This window comes from Salmo salar, chromosome 19 (assembly GCF_965601325.2).
Source record: "Salmo salar chromosome 19, fSalSal1, whole genome shotgun sequence".
Classification (NCBI taxonomy): Eukaryota; Metazoa; Chordata; class Actinopteri; order Salmoniformes; family Salmonidae; genus Salmo; species Salmo salar.
The window spans coordinates 37,171,555-37,191,402 of record NC_138309.1 but is presented as its reverse complement, the minus strand read 5'-3'; the positions used below and the strand labels follow the sequence as shown (position 1 = coordinate 37,191,402).

The following is a 19,848-nucleotide window of genomic DNA, read 5'->3' as shown; positions in this document are numbered from 1 at the left end:
TGTAGTCCCTCACTGTTATAGTGTTAGTAGCTGTAATCCCTCACTGTTATAGTGTTAGTAGCTGTAGTCCCTCAATGTTATAGTGTTAGTAGCTGTGTTCCCTCACTGTTATAGTGTTAGTAGCTGTAGTCCCTCACTGTTATAGTGTTAGTAGCTGTAGTCCCTCACTGTTATAGTGCTAGTAGCTGTGTTCCCTCACTGTTATAGTGTTAGTAGCTGTAGTCCCTCACTGTTATAGTGTTAGTAGATGTAGTCCCTCACTGTTACAGTGTTAGTAGCTGTAGTCCCTCACTGTTATAGTGTTAGTAGCTGTAGTCCCTCACTGTTACAGTGCTAGTAGCTGTAGTCCCTCACTGTTATAGTGTTAGTAGCAGTAGTCCCTCACTGTTATAGTGTTAGTAGCTGTAGTCCCTCACTGTTATAGTGTTAGTAGCTATAGTCCCTCACTGTTATAGTGTTAGTAGCTGTAGTCCCTCACTGTTATAGTGTTAGTAGATGTAGTCCCTCACTGTTATAGTGTTAGTAGCTGTAGTCCCTCACTGTTATAGTGTTAGTAGCTGTGTTCCCTCACTGTTATAGTGTTAGTAGCTGTAGTCCCTCACTGTTACAGTGTTAGTAGCTGTAGTCCCTCACTGTTATAGTGTTAGTAGCTGTAGTCCCTCACTGTTATAGTGTTAGTAGCTGTAGTCCCTCACTGTTATAGTGTTAGTAGCTGTAGCTGTAGTCCCTCACTGTTATAGTGTTAGTAGCTGTGTTCCCTCACTGTTATAGTGTTAGTAGCTGTGTTCCCTCACTGTTATAGTGTTAGTAGCTGTGTTCCCTCACTGTTATAGTGTTAGTAGCTGTGTTCCCTCACTGTTAAAGTGTTAGTAGCTGTGTTCCCTCACTGTTATAGTGTTAGTAGCTGTAGCTGTGTTCCCTCACTGTTATAGTGTTAGTAGCTGTGTTCCCTCACTGTTATAGTGTTAGTAGCTGTAGTCCCTCACTGTTATAGTGTTAGTAGCTGTGTTCCAACACTGTTATAGTTTTAGTAGCTGTAGTCCCTCACTGTTATAGTGTTAGTAGCTGTGTTCCCTCACTGTTATAGTGTTAGTAGCTGTGTTCCCTCACTGTTATAGTGTTAGTAGCTGTGTTCCCTCACTGTTATAGTGCTAGTAGCTGTAGTCCCTCACTGTTATAGTGCTAGTAGCTGTAGTCCCTCACTGTTATATTAGCTGTGTCCGCTCACTGTGCTGTTAGCTGTAGTCCCTCACTGTTATAGTGCTAGTAGCTGTAGTCCCTCACTGTTATAGTGTTAGTAGCTGTAGTCCCTTACTGTGCAAGTAGCTGTAGTCCCTCACTGTTATAGTGTTAGTAGCTGTAGTCCCTCACTGTTATAGTGCTAGTAGCTGTAGTCCCTCACTGTTATAGTGTTAGTAGCTGTAGTCCCTCACTGTGCAAGCAGCTGTAGTCCCTCACTGTTATAGTATTAGTAGCTGTGTTCCCTCACTGTTATAGTGTTAGTAGCTGTAGTCTCTCACTGTTATAGTAGCTGTAGTCCCTCACTGTTACAGTGCTAGTAGCTGTAGTCCCTCACTGTCATAGTGTTAGTAGATGTAGCCCCTCACTGTTATAGTGTTAGTAGCTGTAGTCCCTCACTGTTATAGTGTTAGTAGCTGTAATCCCTCACTGTTATAGTGTTAGTAGCTGTGTTCCCTCACTGTTATACTGTCAGTAGATGTAGTCCCTCACTGTTATAGTGTTAGTAGCTGTAATCCCTCACTGTTATAGTGTTAGTAGCTGTGTTCCCTCACTGTTATAGTGTTAGTAGCTGTAGTCCCTCACTGTTATAGTGTTAGTAGCTGTGTTCCCTCACTGTTATAGTGTTAGTAGCTGTAGTCCCTCACTGTTATAGTGTTAGTAGCTGTAGTCCCTCACTGTTATAGTGCTAGTAGCTGTGGTCCCTCACTGTTATAGTGTTAGTAGCTGTAGTCCCTCACTGTTATAGTGTTAGTAGATGTAGTCCCTCACTGCTACAGTGTTAGTAGCTGTAGTCCCTCACTGTTATAGTGTTAGTAGCTGTAGTCCCTCACTGTTACAGTGCTAGTAGCTGTAGTCCCTCACTGTTATAGTGTTAGTAGCAGTAGTCCCTCACTGTTATAGTGTTAGTAGCTGTAGTCCCTCCCTGTTATAGTGTTAGTAGCTGTAGTCCCTCACTGTTATAGTGTTAGTAGCTGTAGTCCCTCACTGTTATAGTGTTAGTAGCTGTAGTCCCTCACTGTTATAGTGTTAGTAGCTGTAGTCCCTCACTGTTACAGTGCTAGTAGCTGTAGTCCCTCACTGTTATAGTGTTAGTAGCAGTAGTCCCTCACTGTTATAGTGTTAGTAGCTGTAGTCCCTCACTGTTATAGTGTTAGTAGCTGTAGTCCCTCACTGTTATAGTGTTAGTAGCTGTAGTCCCTCACTGTTATAGTGCTAGTAGCTGTGGTCCCTCACTGTTATAGTGTTAGTAGCTGTAGTCCCTCACTGTTATAGTGTTAGTAGCTGTAGTCCCTCACTGTTATAGTGTTAGTAGATGTAGTCCCTCACTGTTATAGTGTTAGTAGCTGTAGTACCTCACTGTTATAGTGTTAGTAGCTGTGTTCCCTCACTGTTATAGTGTTAGTAGCTGTAGTCCCTCACTGTTACAGTGTTAGTAGCTGTAGTCCCTCACTGTTATAGTGTTAGTAGCTGTAGTCCCTCACTGTTATAGTGTTAGTAGCTGTAGTCCCTCACTGTTATAGTGTTAGTAGCTGTAGTCCCTCACTGTTATAGTATTAGTAGCTGTAGCTGTAGTCCCTCACTGTTATAGTGTTAGTAGCTGTGTTCCCTCACTGTTATAGTGTTAGTAGCTGTAGTCCCTCACTGTTATAGTGCTAGTAGCTGTAGCTGTGTTCCCTCACTGTTATAGTGTTAGTAGCTGTGTTCCCTCACTGTTATAGTGTTAGTAGCTGTAGTCCCTCACAGTTATAGTGTTAGTAGCTGTGTTCCCACACTGTTATAGTGTTAGTAGCTGTAGTCCCTCACTGTTAGAGTGTTAGTAGCTGTGTTCCCTCACTGTTATAGTGTTAGTAGCTGTGTTCCCTCACTGTTATAGTGTTAGTAGCTGTGTTCCCTCACTGTTATAGTGCTAGTAGCTGTAGTCCCTCACTGTTATAGTGCTAGTAGCTGTAGTCCCTCACTGTTATAGTAGCTGTGTCCGCTCACTGTGCTAGTAGCTGTAGTCCCTCACTGTTATAGTGTTAGTAGCTGTAGTCCCTCACTGTGCAAGCAGCTGTAGTCCCTCACTGTTATAGTGTTAGTAGCTGTGTTCCCTCACTGTTATAGTGTTAGTAGCTGTAGTCTCTCACTGTTATAGTAGCTGTAGTCCCTCACTGTTACAGTGCTAGTAGCTGTAGTCCCTCACTGTCATAGTGTTAGTAGATGTAGTCCCTCACTGTTATAGTGTTAGTAGCTGTAGTCCCTCACTGTTATAGTGTTAGTAGCTGTAATCCCTCACTGTTATAGTGTTAGTAGCTGTGTTCCCTCACTGTTATACTGTCAGTAGCTGTAGTCCCTCACTGTTATAGTGTTAGTAGCTGTAGTCCCTCACTGTTATAGTGTTAGTAGCTGTAGCTGTAGTCCCTCACTGTTATAGTGTTAGTAGCTGTGTTCCCTCACTGTTATAGTGTTAGTAGCTGTGTTCCCTCACTGTTATAGTGTTAGTAGCTGTGTTCCCTCACTGTTATAGTGTTAGTAGCTGTGTTCCCTCACTGTTATAGTGTCAGTAGCTGTGTTCCCTCACTGTTATAGTGTTAGTAGCTGTAGTCCCTCACTGTTATAGTGTTAGTAGCTGTGTTCCCTCACTGTTATAGTGTTAGTAGCTGTGTTCCCTCACTGTTATAGTGTTAGTAGCTGTAGTCCCTCACTGTTATAGTGTTAGTAGCTGTAATCCCTCACTGTTATAGTGTTAGTAGCTGTGTTCCCTCACAGTTATACTGTCAGTAGATGTAGTCCCTCACTGTTATAGTGTTAGTAGCTGTAATCCCTCACTGTTATAGTGTTAGTAGCTGTAGTCCCTCACTGTTATAGTGTTAGTAGCTGTGTTCCCACACTGTTATAGTTTTAGTAGCTGTAGTCCCTCACTGTTATAGTGTTAGTAGCTGTGTTCCCTCACTGTTATAGTGTTAGTAGCTGTGTTCCCTCACTGTTATAGTGTTAGTAGCTGTAGTCCCTCACTGTTATAGTGCTAGTAGCTGTAGTCCCTCACTGTTATAGTGCTAGTAGCTGTAGTCCCTCACTGTTATATTAGCTGTGTCCGCTCACTGTGCTAGTAGCTGTAGTCCCTCACTGTTATAGTGCTAGTAGCTGTAGTCCCTCACTGTTATAGTGTTAGTAACTGTAGTCCCTTACTGTGCAAGTAGCTGTAGTCCCTCACTGTTATAGTGTTAGTAGCTGTAGTCCCTCACTGTTATAGTGCTAGTAGCTGTAGTCCATCACTGTTATAGTGTTAGTAGCTGTAGTCCCTCACTGTGAAAGCAGCTGTAGTCCCTCACTGTTATAGTGTTAGTAGCTGTGTTCCCTCACTGTTATAGTGTTAGTAGCTGTAGTCTCTCACTGTTATAGTAGCTGTAGTCCCTCACTGTTACAGTGCTAGTAGCTGTAGTCCCTCACTGTCATAGTGTTAGTAGATGTAGTCCCTCACTGTTATAGTGTTAGTAGCTGTAGTCCCTCACTGTTATAGTGTTAGTAGCTGTAATCCCTCACTGTTATAGTGTTAGTAGCTGTGTTCCCTCACTGTTATAGTGTTAGTAGCTGTAGTCCCTCACTGTTACAGTGTTAGTAGCTGTAGTCCCTCACTGTTATAGTGTTAGTAGCTGTAGTCCCTCACTGTTATAGTGTTAGTAGCTGTAGTCCCTCACTGTTATAGTGCTAGTAGCTGTAGTCCCTCACTGTTATAGTGTTAGTAGCTGTAGTCCCTCACTGTGCAAGCAGCTGTAGTCCCTCACTGTTATAGTGTTAGTAGCTGTGTTCCCTCACTGTTATAGTGTTAGTAGCTGTAGTCTCTCACTGTTATAGTAGCTGTAGTCCCTCACTGTTACAGTGCTAGTAGCTGTAGTCCCTCACTGTCATAGTGTTAGTAGATGTAGTCCCTCACTGTTATAGTGTTAGTAGCTGTAGTCCCTCACTGTTATAGTGTTAGTAGCTGTAATCCCTCACTGTTTTAGTGTTAGTAGCTGTGTGTTCCCTCACTGTTATAATGTCAGTAGATGTAGTCCCTCACTGTTATAGTGTTAGTAGCTGTAATCCCTCACTGTTATAGTGTTAGTAGCTGTGTTCCCTCACTGTTATAGTGTTAGTAGCTGTAGTCCCTCACTGTTATAGTGTTAGTAGCTGTGTTCCCTCACTGTTATAGTGTTAGTAGCTGTAGTCCCTCACTGTTATAGTGTTAGTAGCTGTAGTCCCTCACTGTTATAGTGCTAGTAGCTGTGTTCCCTCACTGTTATAGTGTTAGTAGCTGTAGTCCCTCACTGTTATAGTGTTAGTAGATGTAGTCCCTCACTGTTACAGTGTTAGTAGCTGTAGTCCCTCACTGTTATAGTGTTAGTAGCTGTAGTCCCTCACTGTTACAGTGCTAGTAGCTGTAGTCCCTCACTGTTATAGTGTTAGTAGCTGTAGTCCCTCACTGTTATAGTGTTAGTAGATGTAGTCCCTCACTGTTATAGTGTTAGTAGCTGTAGTCCCTCACTGTTATAGTGTTAGTAGCTGTGTTCCCTCACTGTTATAGTGTTAGTAGCTATAGTCCCTCACTGTTACAGTGTTAGTAGCTGTAGTCCCTCACTGTTATAGTGTTAGTAGCTGTAGTCCCTCACTGTTATAGTGTTAGTAGCTGTAGTCCCTCACTGTTATAGTGTTAGTAGCTGTAGCTGTAGTCCCTCACTGTTATAGTGTTAGTAGCTGTGTTCCCTCACTGTTATAGTGTTAGTAGCTGAGTTCCCTCACTGTTATAGTGTTAGTAGCTGTGTTCCCTCACTGTTATAGTGTTAGTAGCTGTGTTCCCTCACTGTTAAAGTGTTAGTAGCTGTGTTCCCTCACTGTTATAGTGTTAGTAGCTGTAGCTGTGTTCCCTCACTGTTATAGTGTTAGTAGCTGTGTTCCCTCACTGTTATAGTGTTAGTAGATGTAGTCCCTCACTGTTACAGTGTTAGTAGCTGTAGTCCCTCACTGTTATAGTGTTAGTAGCTGTAGTCCCTCACTGTTACAGTGCTAGTAGCTGTAGTCCCTCACTGTTATAGTGTTAGTAGCAGTAGTCCCTCACTGTTATAGTGTTAGTAGCTGTAGTCCCTCACTGTTATAGTGTTAGTAGCTATAGTCCCTCACTGTTATAGTGTTAGTAGCTGTAGTCCCTCACTGTTATAGTGTTAGTAGATGTAGTCCCTCACTGTTATAGTGTTAGTAGCTGTAGTCCCTCACTGTTATAGTGTTAGTAGCTGTGTTCCCTCACTGTTATAGTGTTAGTAGCTATAGTCCCTCACTGTTACAGTGTTAGTAGCTGTAGTCCCTCACTGTTATAGTGTTAGTAGCTGTAGTCCCTCACTGTTATAGTGTTAGTAGCTGTAGTCCCTCACTGTTATAGTGTTAGTAGCTGTAGTCCCTCACTGTTATAGTGCTAGTAGCTGTGTTCCCTCACTGTTATAGTGTTAGTAGCTGTAGTCCCTCACTGTTATAGTGTTAGTAGATGTAGTCCCTCACTGTTACAGTGTTAGTAGCTGTAGTCCCTCACTGTTATAGTGTTAGTAGCTGTAGTCCCTCACTGTTACAGTGCTAGTAGCTGTAGTCCCTCACTGTTATAGTGTTAGTAGCTGTAGTCCCTCACTGTTATAGTGTTAGTAGATGTAGTCCCTCACTGTTATAGTGTTAGTAGCTGTAGTCCCTCACTGTTATAGTGTTAGTAGCTGTGTTCCCTCACTGTTATAGTGTTAGTAGCTATAGTCCCTCACTGTTACAGTGTTAGTAGCTGTAGTCCCTCACTGTTATAGTGTTAGTAGCTGTAGTCCCTCACTGTTATAGTGTTAGTAGCTGTAGTCCCTCACTGTTATAGTGTTAGTAGCTGTAGCTGTAGTCCCTCACTGTTATAGTGTTAGTAGCTGTGTTCCCTCACTGTTATAGTGTTAGTAGCTGAGTTCCCTCACTGTTATAGTGTTAGTAGCTGTGTTCCCTCACTGTTATAGTGTTAGTAGCTGTGTTCCCTCACTGTTAAAGTGTTAGTAGCTGTGTTCCCTCACTGTTATAGTGTTAGTAGCTGTAGCTGTGTTCCCTCACTGTTATAGTGTTAGTAGCTGTGTTCCCTCACTGTTATAGTGTTAGTAGATGTAGTCCCTCACTGTTACAGTGTTAGTAGCTGTAGTCCCTCACTGTTATAGTGTTAGTAGCTGTAGTCCCTCACTGTTACAGTGCTAGTAGCTGTAGTCCCTCACTGTTATAGTGTTAGTAGCAGTAGTCCCTCACTGTTATAGTGTTAGTAGCTGTAGTCCCTCACTGTTATAGTGTTAGTAGCTATAGTCCCTCACTGTTATAGTGTTAGTAGCTGTAGTCCCTCACTGTTATAGTGTTAGTAGATGTAGTCCCTCACTGTTATAGTGTTAGTAGCTGTAGTCCCTCACTGTTATAGTGTTAGTAGCTGTGTTCCCTCACTGTTATAGTGTTAGTAGCTATAGTCCCTCACTGTTACAGTGTTAGTAGCTGTAGTCCCTCACTGTTATAGTGTTAGTAGCTGTAGTCCCTCACTGTTATAGTGTTAGTAGCTGTAGTCCCTCACTGTTATAGTGTTAGTAGCTGTAGCTGTAGTCCCTCACTGTTATAGTGTTAGTAGCTGTGTTCCCTCACTGTTATAGTGTTAGTAGCTGAGTTCCCTCACTGTTATAGTGTTAGTAGCTGTGTTCCCTCACTGTTATAGTGTTAGTAGCTGTGTTCCCTCACTGTTAAAGTGTTAGTAGCTGTGTTCCCTCACTGTTATAGTGTTAGTAGCTGTAGCTGTGTTCCCTCACTGTTATAGTGTTAGTAGCTGTGTTCCCTCACTGTTATAGTGTTAGTAGCTGTAGTCCCTCACTGTTATAGTGTTAGTAGCTGTGTTCCAACACTGTTATAGTTTTAGTAGCTGTAGTCCCTCACTGTTATAGTGTTAGTAGCTGTGTTCCCTCACTGTTATAGTGTTAGTAGCTGTGTTCCCTCACTGTTAAAGTGTTAGTAGCTGTGTTCCCTCACTGTTATAGTGTTAGTAGCTGTAGCTGTGTTCCCTCACTGTTACAGTGTTAGTAGCTGTGTTCCCTCACTGTTATAGTGTTAGTAGCTGTGTTCCCTCACTGTTATAGTGTTAGTAGCTGTGTTCCCTCACTGTTATAGTGCTAGTAGCTGTAGTCCCTCACTGTTATAGTGCTAGTAGCTGTAGTCCCTCACTGTTATATTAGCTGTGTCCGCTCACTGTGCTGTTAGCTGTAGTCCCTCACTGTTATAGTGCTAGTAGCTGTAGTCCCTCACTGTTATAGTGTTAGTAGCTGTAGTCCCTTACTGTGCAAGTAGCTGTAGTCCCTCACTGTTATAGTGTTAGTAGCTGTAGTCCCTCACTGTTATAGTGCTAGTAGCTGTAGTCCCTCACTGTTATAGTGTTAGTAGCTGTAGTCCCTCACTGTGCAAGCAGCTGTAGTCCCTCACTGTTATAGTATTAGTAGCTGTGTTCCCTCACTGTTATAGTGTTAGTAGCTGTAGTCTCTCACTGTTATAGTAGCTGTAGTCCCTCACTGTTACAGTGCTAGTAGCTGTAGTCCCTCACTGTCATAGTGTTAGTAGATGTAGTCCCTCACTGTTATAGTGTTAGTAGCTGTAGTCCCTCACTGTTATAGTGTTAGTAGCTGTAATCCCTCACTGTTATAGTGTTAGTAGCTGTGTTCCCTCACTGTTATACTGTCAGTAGATGTAGTCCCTCACTGTTATAGTGTTAGTAGCTGTAATCCCTCACTGTTATAGTGTTAGTAGCTGTGTTCCCTCACTGTTATAGTGTTAGTAGCTGTAGTCCCTCACTGTTATAGTGTTAGTAGCTGTGTTCCCTCACTGTTATAGTGTTAGTAGCTGTAGTCCCTCACTGTTATAGTGTTAGTAGCTGTAGTCCCTCACTGTTATAGTGCTAGTAGCTGTGGTCCCTCACTGTTATAGTGTTAGTAGCTGTAGTCCCTCACTGTTATAGTGTTAGTAGATGTAGTCCCTCACTGCTACAGTGTTAGTAGCTGTAGTCCCTCACTGTTATAGTGTTAGTAGCTGTAGTCCCTCACTGTTACAGTGCTAGTAGCTGTAGTCCCTCACTGTTATAGTGTTAGTAGCTGAGTTCCCTCACTGTTATAGTGTTAGTAGCTGTGTTCCCTCACTGTTATAGTGTTAGTAGCTGTGTTCCCTCACTGTTAAAGTGTTAGTAGCTGTGTTCCCTCACTGTTATAGTGTTAGTAGCTGTAGCTGTGTTCCCTCACTGTTATAGTGTTAGTAGCTGTGTTCCCTCACTGTTATAGTGTTAGTAGCTGTAGTCCCTCACTGTTATAGTGTTAGTAGCTGTGTTCCAACACTGTTATAGTTTTAGTAGCTGTAGTCCCTCACTGTTATAGTGTTAGTAGCTGTAGTCCCTCACTGTTATAGTGCTAGTAGCTGTGGTCCCTCACTGTTATAGTGTTAGTAGCTGTAGTCCCTCACTGTTATAGTGTTAGTAGCTGTAGTCCCTCACTGTTATAGTGTTAGTAGCTGTAGTCCCTCACTGTTATAGTGTTAGTAGCTGTGTTCCCTCACTGTTATAGTGTTAGTAGCTGTGTTCCCTCACTGTTATAGTGTTAGTAGCTGTGTTCCCTCACTGTTATAGTGCTAGTAGCTGTAGTCCCTCACTGTTATAGTGCTAGTAGCTGTAGTCCCTCACTGTTATATTAGCTGTGTCCGCTCACTGTGCTGTTAGCTGTAGTCCCTCACTGTTATAGTGCTAGTAGCTGTAGTCCCTCACTGTTATAGTGTTAGTAGCTGTAGTCCCTTACTGTGCAAGTAGCTGTAGTCCCTCACTGTTATAGTGTTAGTAGCTGTAGTCCCTCACTGTTATAGTGCTAGTAGCTGTAGTCCCTCACTGTTATAGTGTTAGTAGCTGTAGTCCCTCACTGTGCAAGCAGCTGTAGTCCCTCACTGTTATAGTATTAGTAGCTGTGTTCCCTCACTGTTATAGTGTTAGTAGCTGTAGTCTCTCACTGTTATAGTAGCTGTAGTCCCTCACTGTTACAGTGCTAGTAACTGTAGTCCCTCACTGTCATAGTGTTAGTAGATGTAGTCCCTCACTGTTATAGTGTTAGTAGCTGTAGTCCCTCACTGTTATAGTGTTAGTAGCTGTAATCCCTCACTGTTATAGTGTTAGTAGCTGTGTTCCCTCACTGTTATACTGTCAGTAGATGTAGTCCCTCACTGTTATAGTGTTAGTAGCTGTAATCCCTGACTGTTATAGTGTTAGTAGCTGTGTTCCCTCACTGTTATAGTGTTAGTAGCTGTAGTCCCTCACTGTTATAGTGTTAGTAGCTGTGTTCCCTCACTGTTATAGTGTTAGTAGCTGTAGTCCCTCACTGTTATAGTGTTAGTAGCTGTAGTCCCTCACTGTTATAGTGCTAGTAGCTGTGGTCCCTCACTGTTATAGTGTTAGTAGCTGTAGTCCCTCACTGTTATAGTGTTAGTAGATGTAGTCCCTCACTGCTACAGTGTTAGTAGCTGTAGTCCCTCACTGTTATAGTGTTAGTAGCTGTAGTCCCTCACTGTTACAGTGCTAGTAGCTGTAGTCCCTCACTGTTATAGTGTTAGTAGCAGTAGTCCCTCACTGTTATAGTGTTAGTAGCTGTAGTCCCTCACTGTTATAGTGTTAGTAGCTGTAGTCCCTCACTGTTATAGTGTTAGTAGCTGTAGTCCCTCACTGTTATAGTGTTAGTAGCTGTAGTCCCTCACTGTTATAGTGTTAGTAGCTGTAGTCCCTCACTGTTATAGTGTTAGTAGCTGTAGTCCCTCACTGTTATAGTGATAGTAGCTGTGTTCCCTCACTGTTATAGTGTTAGTAGCTGTAGTCCCTCACTGTTATAGTGCTAGTAGCTGTGTTCCCTCACTGTTAAAGTGTTAGTAGCTGTAGTCCCTCACTGTTATAGTGTTAGTAGATGTAGTCCCTCACTGTTACAGTGTTAGTAGCTGTAGTCCCTCACTGTTATAGTGTTAGTAGCAGTAGTCCCTCACTGTTATAGTGTTAGTAGCTGTAGTCCCTCACTGTTATAGTGTTAGTAGCTGTAGTCCCTCACTGTTATAGTAGCTGTAGTCCCTCACTGTTACAGTGCTAGTAGCTGTAGTCCCTCACTGTCATAGTGTTAGTAGATGTAGTCCCTCACTGTTATAGTGTTAGTAGCTGTAGTCCCTCACTGTTATAGTGTTAGTAGCTGTAATCCCTCACTGTTATAGTGTTAGTAGCTGTGTTCCCTCACTGTTATACTGTCAGTAGATGTAGTCCCTCACTTTTATAGTGTTAGTAGCTGTAATCCCTCACTGTTATAGTGTTAGTAGCTGTGGTCCCTCACTGTTATAGTGTTAGTAGCTGTAGTCCCTCACTGTTATAGTGTTAGTAGCTGTAGTCCCTCACTGTTATAGTGTTAGTAGCTGTGTTCCCTCACTGTTATAGTGTTAGTAGCTGTAGTCCCTCACTGTTATAGTGTTAGTAGCTGTAGTCCCTCACTGTTATAGTGCTAGTAGCTGTGGTCCCTCACTGTTACAGTGTTAGTAGATGTAGTCCCTCACTGTTACAGTGTTAGTAGCTGTAGTCCCTCACTGTTATAGTGTTAGTATCTGTAGTCCCTCACTGTTACAGTGCTAGTAGCTGTAGTCCCTCACTGTTATAGTGTTAGTAGCAGTAGTCCCTCACTGTTATAGTGTTAGTAGCTGTAGTCCCTCACTGTTATAGTGTTAGTAGCTGTAGTCCCTCACTGTTATAGTGTTAGTAGCTGTAGTCCCTCACTGTTACAGTGTTAGTAGCTGTAGTCCCTCACTGTTACAGTGCTAGTAGCTGTAGTCCCTCACTGTTATAGTGTTAGTAGCTGTAGTCCCTCACTGTTATAGTGTTAGTAGCTGTAGTCCCTCACTGTTATAGTGCTAGTAGCTGTGTTCCCTCACTGTTATTGTGTTAGTACCTGTGTTCCCTCACTGTTATAGTGTTAGTAGTTGTGTTCCCTTACTGTTATAGTGTTAGTAGCTGTAGTCCCTCACTGTTATAGTGTTAGTAGCTGTGTTCCCTCACTGTTATAGTGCTAGTAGCTGTGTTCCCTCACTGTTATAGTGTTAGTAGCTGTAGTCCCTCACTGTTATAGTGTTAGTAGCTGTAGTCCCTCACTGTTATAGTGTTAGTAGCTGTAGTCCCTCACTGTTATAGTGCTAGTAGCTGTGTTCCCTCACTGTTATTGTGTTAGTACCTGTGTTCCCTCACTGTTATAGTGTTAGTAGTTGTGTTCCCTTACTGTTATAGTGTTAGTAGCTGTAGTCCCTCACTGTTATAGTGTTAGTAGCTGTGTTCCCTCACTGTTATAGTGCTAGTAGCTGTGTTCCCTCACTGTTATAGTGTTAGTAGCTGTAGTCCCTCACTGTTACAGTGTTAGTAGCTGTAGTCCCTCACTGTTACAGTGCTAGTAGCTGTAGTCCCTCACTGTTATAGTGTTAGTAGCTGTGTTCCCTTACTGTTATAGTGTTAGTAGCTGTAGTCCCTCACTGTTATAGTGTTAGTAGCTGTAGTCCCTCACTGTTATAGTGCTAGTAGCTGTGTTCCCTAACTGTTATTGTGTTAGTACCTGTGTTCCCTCACTGTTATAGTGTTAGTAGTTGTGTTCCCTTACTGTTATAGTGTTAGTAGCTGTAGTCCCTCACTGTTATAGTGTTAGTAGCTGTAGTCCCTCACTGTTATAGTGCTAGTAGCTGTGTTCCCTCACTGTTATTGTGTTAGTACCTGTGTTCCCTCACTGTTATAGTGTTAGTAGTTGTGTTCCCTTACTGTTATAGTGTTAGTAGCTGTAGTCCCTCACTGTTATAGTGTTAGTAGCTGTGTTCCCTCACTGTTATAGTGCTAGTAGCTGTGTTCCCTCACTGTTATAGTGTTAGTAGCTGTAGTCCCTCACTGTTACAGTGTTAGTAGCTGTAGTCCCTCACTGTTACAGTGCTAGTAGCTGTAGTCCCTCACTGTTATAGTGTTAGTAGCTGTGTTCCCTTACTGTTATAGTGTTAGTAGCTGTAGTCCCTCACTGTTATAGTGTTAGTAGCTGTAGTCCCTCACTGTTATAGTGCTAGTAGCTGTGTTCCCTCACTGTTATTGTGTTAGTACCTGTGTTCCCTCACTGTTATAGTGTTAGTAGTTGTGTTCCCTTACTGTTATAGTGTTAGTAGCTGTAGTCCCTCACTGTTATAGTGTTAGTAGCTGTGTTCCCTCACTGTTATAGTGCTAGTAGCTGTGTTCCCTCACTGTTATAGTGTTAGTAGCTGTAGTCCCTCACTGTTATAGTGCTAGTAGCTGTAGTCCCTCACAAACCTGACTCAGTTACACCAGCTCTGTCAGGCAGAATGGGCCAAAATTCACCCAACTTATTGTGGGAAGCTTGTGGAAGGCTACCCGAAACGTTTGACCCAAGTTAAACAATTTAAAGGCAATTTCTTCCAAATACTAATTGAGTGTATGTAAACTTCTGACGCACTGGGAATGTGATGAAAGAAATAAAAGCTGAAATAAATCATTCTCTCAACTATTATTCTGACATTTCACATTCTTAAAATAAAGTGGTGATCCTAACTGACCAAAGACAGGGACTTTTTACTTGGATTAAATGTCAGGAATTGTGAAAAACTGAGTTTAAATGTATTTAGCTAAGGTGTATGTAAACTTCCGACTTCAACTGTATAGGGGATATGATGTCATATAGGGGATATGATGTCATTTGGTCACTGGACAGTAGTAGGGTACTATATATAGGGGATATGATGTCATATAGGCTCTGGACAGTATTAGGGCACTATATATAGGGGATATGATGTCATATTTATTTATTTAACCTTTATTTAACCAGGAAGGGCTAATTGAGATTTGAAATCTCTTTTTCAATAGCGTCCTGGCCAAGATAGGCAATATATATATATATATATAGGGGATATGATGTCATATAGGCTCGGGACAGTAGTAGGGTACTATATATAGGGGATATGATGTCATATAGGGGATATGATGTCATATAGGCTCTGGACAGTAGTAGTGTACTATATATAGGGGATATGATGTCATATAGGCTCTGGACAGTAGTAAGGTACTATATATAGGGGATATGATGTCATATTGGGGATTTGATGTCATATAGGCTCTGGACAGTAGTAGGGTACTATATATAGGGGATATGATGTCATATGATCCACAGCCAGAGAGATGGAGGTAGCTGATCTCACTCACCAGGGCAGGGTACCATGCTGTTGTCTTAGTCTTCCTGTCTGCAATAGAGGCAGGGCCCACCTCAACACACACCACCTTCCCATACAGGTCTTCGTTCTGTCTCCCGTCACTGTCCTCCTCTTCACTGGACGATGAAGAGGACTCTTCCTCCTGACTGGTAGAAAGAAGGAGAACATACCAACTTCAAACAATGAATACACAATAGTTTAAATGGTATAAGGCACCCAACTAGGAAGAGCTTTAACTACATTTAAACTCTGTTACTCTAATACACACCATAGTGATCAGTCCTACTAGCTCCCCTCTGGTTATAGAGACAGAGAGAGAGAGAGAGAGAGAGAGAGAGAGAGAGAGAGAGAGAGAGAGAGAGAGAGAGAGAGAGAGAGAGAGAGAGAGAGAGAGAGAGAGAGAGAGAGAGAGAGAGGAGCCAAGCAGCTGATCAGAGGTACTAGGGGTGATCAGCAGAACAGGCATCTCCATTCTAGCTCCCCTCTGGTTATATATACAGTGAGGGAAAAAAGTATTTGATCCCCTGCTGATTTTGTACGTTTTCCCACTGACAAAGAAATGATCAGTCTATAATTGTAATGGCAGGTTTATTTGAACAGTGAGAGACAGAATAACAACAAAAAAATCCAGAAAAACACATGTAAAAAATGTTATAAATTGATTTACATTTTAATGAGGGAAATAAATATTTGACCCCCTATCAATCAGAAAGATTTCTGGCTCCCAGGTGTCTTTTATACAGGTAACGAGCTGAGATTAGGAGCACACTCTTAAAGGGAGTGCTCCTAATCTCAGTTTGTTACCTGTATAAAAGACACCTGTCCACAGAAGCAATCAATCAATCATATTCCAAACTCTCCACCATGGCCAAGACCAAAGAGCTCTCCAAGGATGTCAGGGATTAGATTGTAGACCTACACAAGGCTGGAATGGGCTACAAGACCATCGCCAAGCAGCTTGGTGAGAAGGTGACAACATTTGGTGTGATTATTCGCAAATGGAAGAAACACAAAAGAACTGTCAATCTCCCTCGGCCTGGGGCTCCATGCAAGATCTCACCTCGTGGAGTTGCAATGATCATGAGAACGGTGAGGAATCAGCCCAGAACTACACGGGAGGATCTTGTCAATGATCTCAAGGCAACTGGGACCATAGTCACCAAGAAAACAATTGGTAACACACTACGCCGTGAAGGACTGCAATCCTGCAGCGCCCGCAAGTCCCCCTGCTCAAGAAAGCACATATACATGCCCGTCTGAAGTTTGCCAATGAACATCTGAATGATTCAGAGGACAACTGGGTGAAAGTGTTGTGGTCAGATGAGACCAAAATGGAGCTCTTTGGCATCAACTCCCATGTGGCTCAGTTGGTAGAGCATGGTGTTTGCAACGCCAGGGTTGTGGGTTTGATTCCCACGAGGGACCAGTACGAAAATGACTAAAATGTAAAATGTAACTCAACTCGCTGTGTTTGGAGGAGGAGGAATGCTGTCTATGACCCCAAGAACACCATCCCCACCGTCAAACATGGAGGTGGAAACATTATGCTTTGGGGGTGTTTTTCTGCTAAGGGGACAGGACAACTTCACCGCATCAGATGGACGGGGTCATGTACCGTCAAATCATGGGTGAGAACATCCTTCCCTCAGCCGGGGCATTGAAAATGGGTCGTGGATGGGTATTCCAGCATGACAATGACCCAAAACACACGGCCAAGGCAACAAAGGAGTGGCTCAAGAAGAAGCACATTAAGGTCCTGGGTGGCCTAGCCAGTCTCCAGACCTTAATCCCATTGAAAATCTGTGGAGGGAGCTGAAGGTTCGAGTTGCCAAACGTCAGCCTCGAAACCTTAATGACTTGGAGAAGATCTGCAAAGAGGAGTGGGACAAAATCCCTCCTGAGATGTGTGCAAACCTGGTGGCCAACTACAAGAAACGTTTGACCTCTGTGATTGCCAACAAGAGTTTTGCCACCAAGTACTAAGTCATGTTTTGCAGAGGGGTCAAATACGTATTTCCCTCATTAAAATGCAAATCAATTTATAACATTTTTGACATGTGTTTTTCTGGATTTGTTTGTTGTTATTCTGTCTCTCACTGTTCAAATAAACCTACCATTAAAATTATAGACTGATAATTTCTTTGTAAGTGGGCAAACGTACAAAATCAGCAGGGGATCAAATACTTTTTTCCCTCAATGTATTTATGTATATATACTGCTCAAAAAAATAAAGGGAACACTTAAACAACACATCCTAGATCTGAATGAAAGAAATAATCTTATTAAATACTTTTTTCTTTACATAGTTGAATGTGCTGACAACAAAATCACACAAAAATAATCAATGGAAATCCAGTTTATCAACCCATGGAGGTCTGGATTTGGAGTCACACTCAAAATTAAAGTGGAAAACCACACTACAGGCTGATCCAACTTTGATGTAATGTCCTTAAAACAAGTCAAAATGAGGCTCAGTAGTGTGTGTGGCCTCCACGTGCCTGTATGACCTCCCTACAACGCCTGGGCATGCTCCTGATGAGGTGGCGGATGGTCTCCTGAGGGATCTCCTCCCAGACCTGCACTAAAGCATCCGCCAACTCCTGGACAGTCTGTGGTGCAACGTGGCGTTGGTGGATGGAGCGAGACATGATGTCCCAGATGTGCTCAATTGGATTCAGGTCTGGGGAACGGGCAGGCCAGTCCATAGCATCAATGCCTTCCTCTGAACTGCTGACACACTCCAGCCACATGAGGTCTAGCATTGTCTTGCATTAGGAGGAACCCAGGGCCAACCGCACCAGCATATGGTCTCACAAGGGGTCTGAGGATCTCATCTCGGTACCTAATGGCAGTCAGGCTACCTCTGGCGAGCACATGGAGGGCTGTGCGGCCCCCCAAAGAAATGCCACCCCACACCATGACTGACCCACCGCCAAACCGGTCATGCTGGAGGATGTTGCAGGCAGCAGAACGTTCTCCACGGTGTCTCCAGACTCTGTCACGTCTGTCACGTGCTCAGTGTGAACCTGCTTTCATCTGTGAAGAGCACAGGGTGCCAGTGGCGAATTTGCCAATCTTGGTGTTCTCTGGCAAATGCCAAACGTCCTGCACGGTGTTGGGCTGTAAGCACAACCCCCACCTGTGGACGTCGGGCCCTCATATCACCCTCATGGAGTCTGTTTCTGACCGTTTGAGCAGACACATGCACATTTGTGGCCTGCTGGAGGTCATTTTGCAGGGCTCTGGCAGTGCTTCTCCTGCTCCTCCTTGCACAAAGGCGGAGGTAGCGGTCCTGCTGCTGGGTTGTTGCCCTCCTACGGCCTCCTCCACGTCTCCTGATGTACTGGCCTGTCTCCTGGTAGCGCCTCCATGCTCTGGACACTACGCTGACAGACACAGCAAACCTTCTTGCCACAGCTCGCATTGATGTGCCATCCTGGATGAGCTGCACTACCTGAGCCACTTGTGTGGGTTGTAGACTCCGTCTCATGCTACCACTAGAGTGAAAGCACCGCCAGCATTCAAAAGTGACCAAAACATCAGCCAGGAAGCATAGGAACTGAGAAGTGGTCTGTGGTTACCACCTGCAGAACCACTCCTTTATCGGGGGTGTCTTGCTAATTGCCTATAATTTCCACCTTTTGTCTATTCCATTTGCACAACAGCATGTGAAATGTATTGTCAATCAGTGTTGCTTCCTAAGTGGACAGTTTGATTTCACAGAAGTGTGATTGACTTGGAGTTACATTGTGTTGTTTAAGTGTTCCCTTTATTTTTTTTTGCATATATATATATATATATATATATATATATATATATATATATATATATATATATATATATAGAGAGAGAGAGAGAGAGAGAGAGAGAGAGAGAGAGAGAGAGAGAGAGAGAGAGAGAGAGAGAGAGAGAGAGAGAGGAGCCAAGCAGCTGATCAGCGGTACTAGGAGCGATCAGCTGATCAGTGTTGCTCAGGGTGATCAGCGGTACTCGGGGTGATCAGCGGTACTCGGGGTGATCAGCGGTACTCGGAGTGATCAGCGGTACTCGGAGTGATCAGCGGTACTCGGGGGGGGATCAGCGGTACTCGGGGTGATCAGCTGATCAGCGGTACTCGGGGTGATCAGCGATACTCGGAGTGATCAGCTGATCAGCGGTACTCGGGGGGGATCAGCGGTACTCGGGGTGATCAGCGGTACTCGGGGTGATCAGCGGTACTTGGGGTGATCAGCTGATCAGCGGTACTCCGGGTGATCAGCGGTACTCGGGGTGATCAGCTGATCAGCGGTACTCGGGGTGATCAGCGATACTCGGAGTGATCAGCTGATCAGCGGTGATCAGTGGTACTCGAAGTGATCAGCTGATCAGCGGTACTCGGGGTGATCAGCGGTACTCGGGGTGATCAGCTGATCAGCGGTACTCGGGGTGATCAGCGGTACTCGGGGTGATCAGCGGTACTCGGAGTGATCAGCTGATCAGCGGTACTCGGAGTGATCAGCGGTACTTGGGGGGGATCAGCGGTACTCGGGGTGATCAGCTGATCAGTGGTACTCGGGGTGATCAGCGGTACTCGGGGTGATCAGCGGTACCCGGAGTGATCAGCTGATCAGCGGTACCCGGAGTGATCAGCTGATCAGCGGTACCCGGAGTGATCAGCTGATCAGCGGTACCCGGAGTGATCAGCTGATCAGTGGTACTCGGAGTGATCAGCTGATCAGTGTTACTAGGGCTGCATTTCAAACTCAAAGTTGACATCCCTCGGCCCTAAACCCTCAGCCCTTGAATTATGTTTTACATCGTCACATCCGAGTGTACCTTAAATGTCCCTTTGCCCAAGCAAGAGAGAGTGATGATCGGAGAGGCAACATCCTTGGTGGAAATCTGGAAGTTGAGCTTAAAAACAACCAACCTAAAGCTACTAATGTACCTAGTAAGCTAACGTATCTAGCTAACACTCCTATCAGGTAGCTAGCTACAGTATTAATGTACCTAGTAAGCTAACGTATCTAGCTAGCACTCCTGTCAGGTAGCTAGCTACAGTATTAATGTACCTAGTAAGCTAACGTATCTAGCTAACACTCCTGTCAGATAGCTAGCTACAGTATTAATGTACCTAGTAAGCTAACGTATCTAGCTAGCACTCCTGTCAGGTAGCTAGCTACAGTTACCCATAGCTGGCTAGCTAGTTTTATAGTTTGGTAATTTATTCCAATTGCAAAAAATATGTTGATGAATCTAGCAACGTTTTTTTATAGGGTCCTCACTACGAGACTAAGCCAATTTGCCAACGCTGAAATCTATGTATAAATATATTTTTAGCAAGCTAGC

The 19,848-nt window shown here is 43.7% G+C and overlaps 1 protein-coding gene across 3 annotated transcripts in view; it reads right to left on the bottom strand.

Annotated features, from left to right (window-relative positions):
* Positions 1 to 19,848, bottom strand: part of arid4b (AT-rich interaction domain 4B) — a 240,505-nt gene that overhangs the window by 122,522 nt on the left and 98,135 nt on the right. For all 3 annotated transcript variants that reach the window (XM_045702251.2, XM_045702252.2, XM_045702253.2), the window contains exon 8: positions 14,513 to 14,666. In XM_045702251.2, the coding sequence (XP_045558207.1) occupies positions 14,513 to 14,666 (154 nt within the window). The remainder of the gene's footprint in view (positions 1 to 14,512; positions 14,667 to 19,848) is intronic.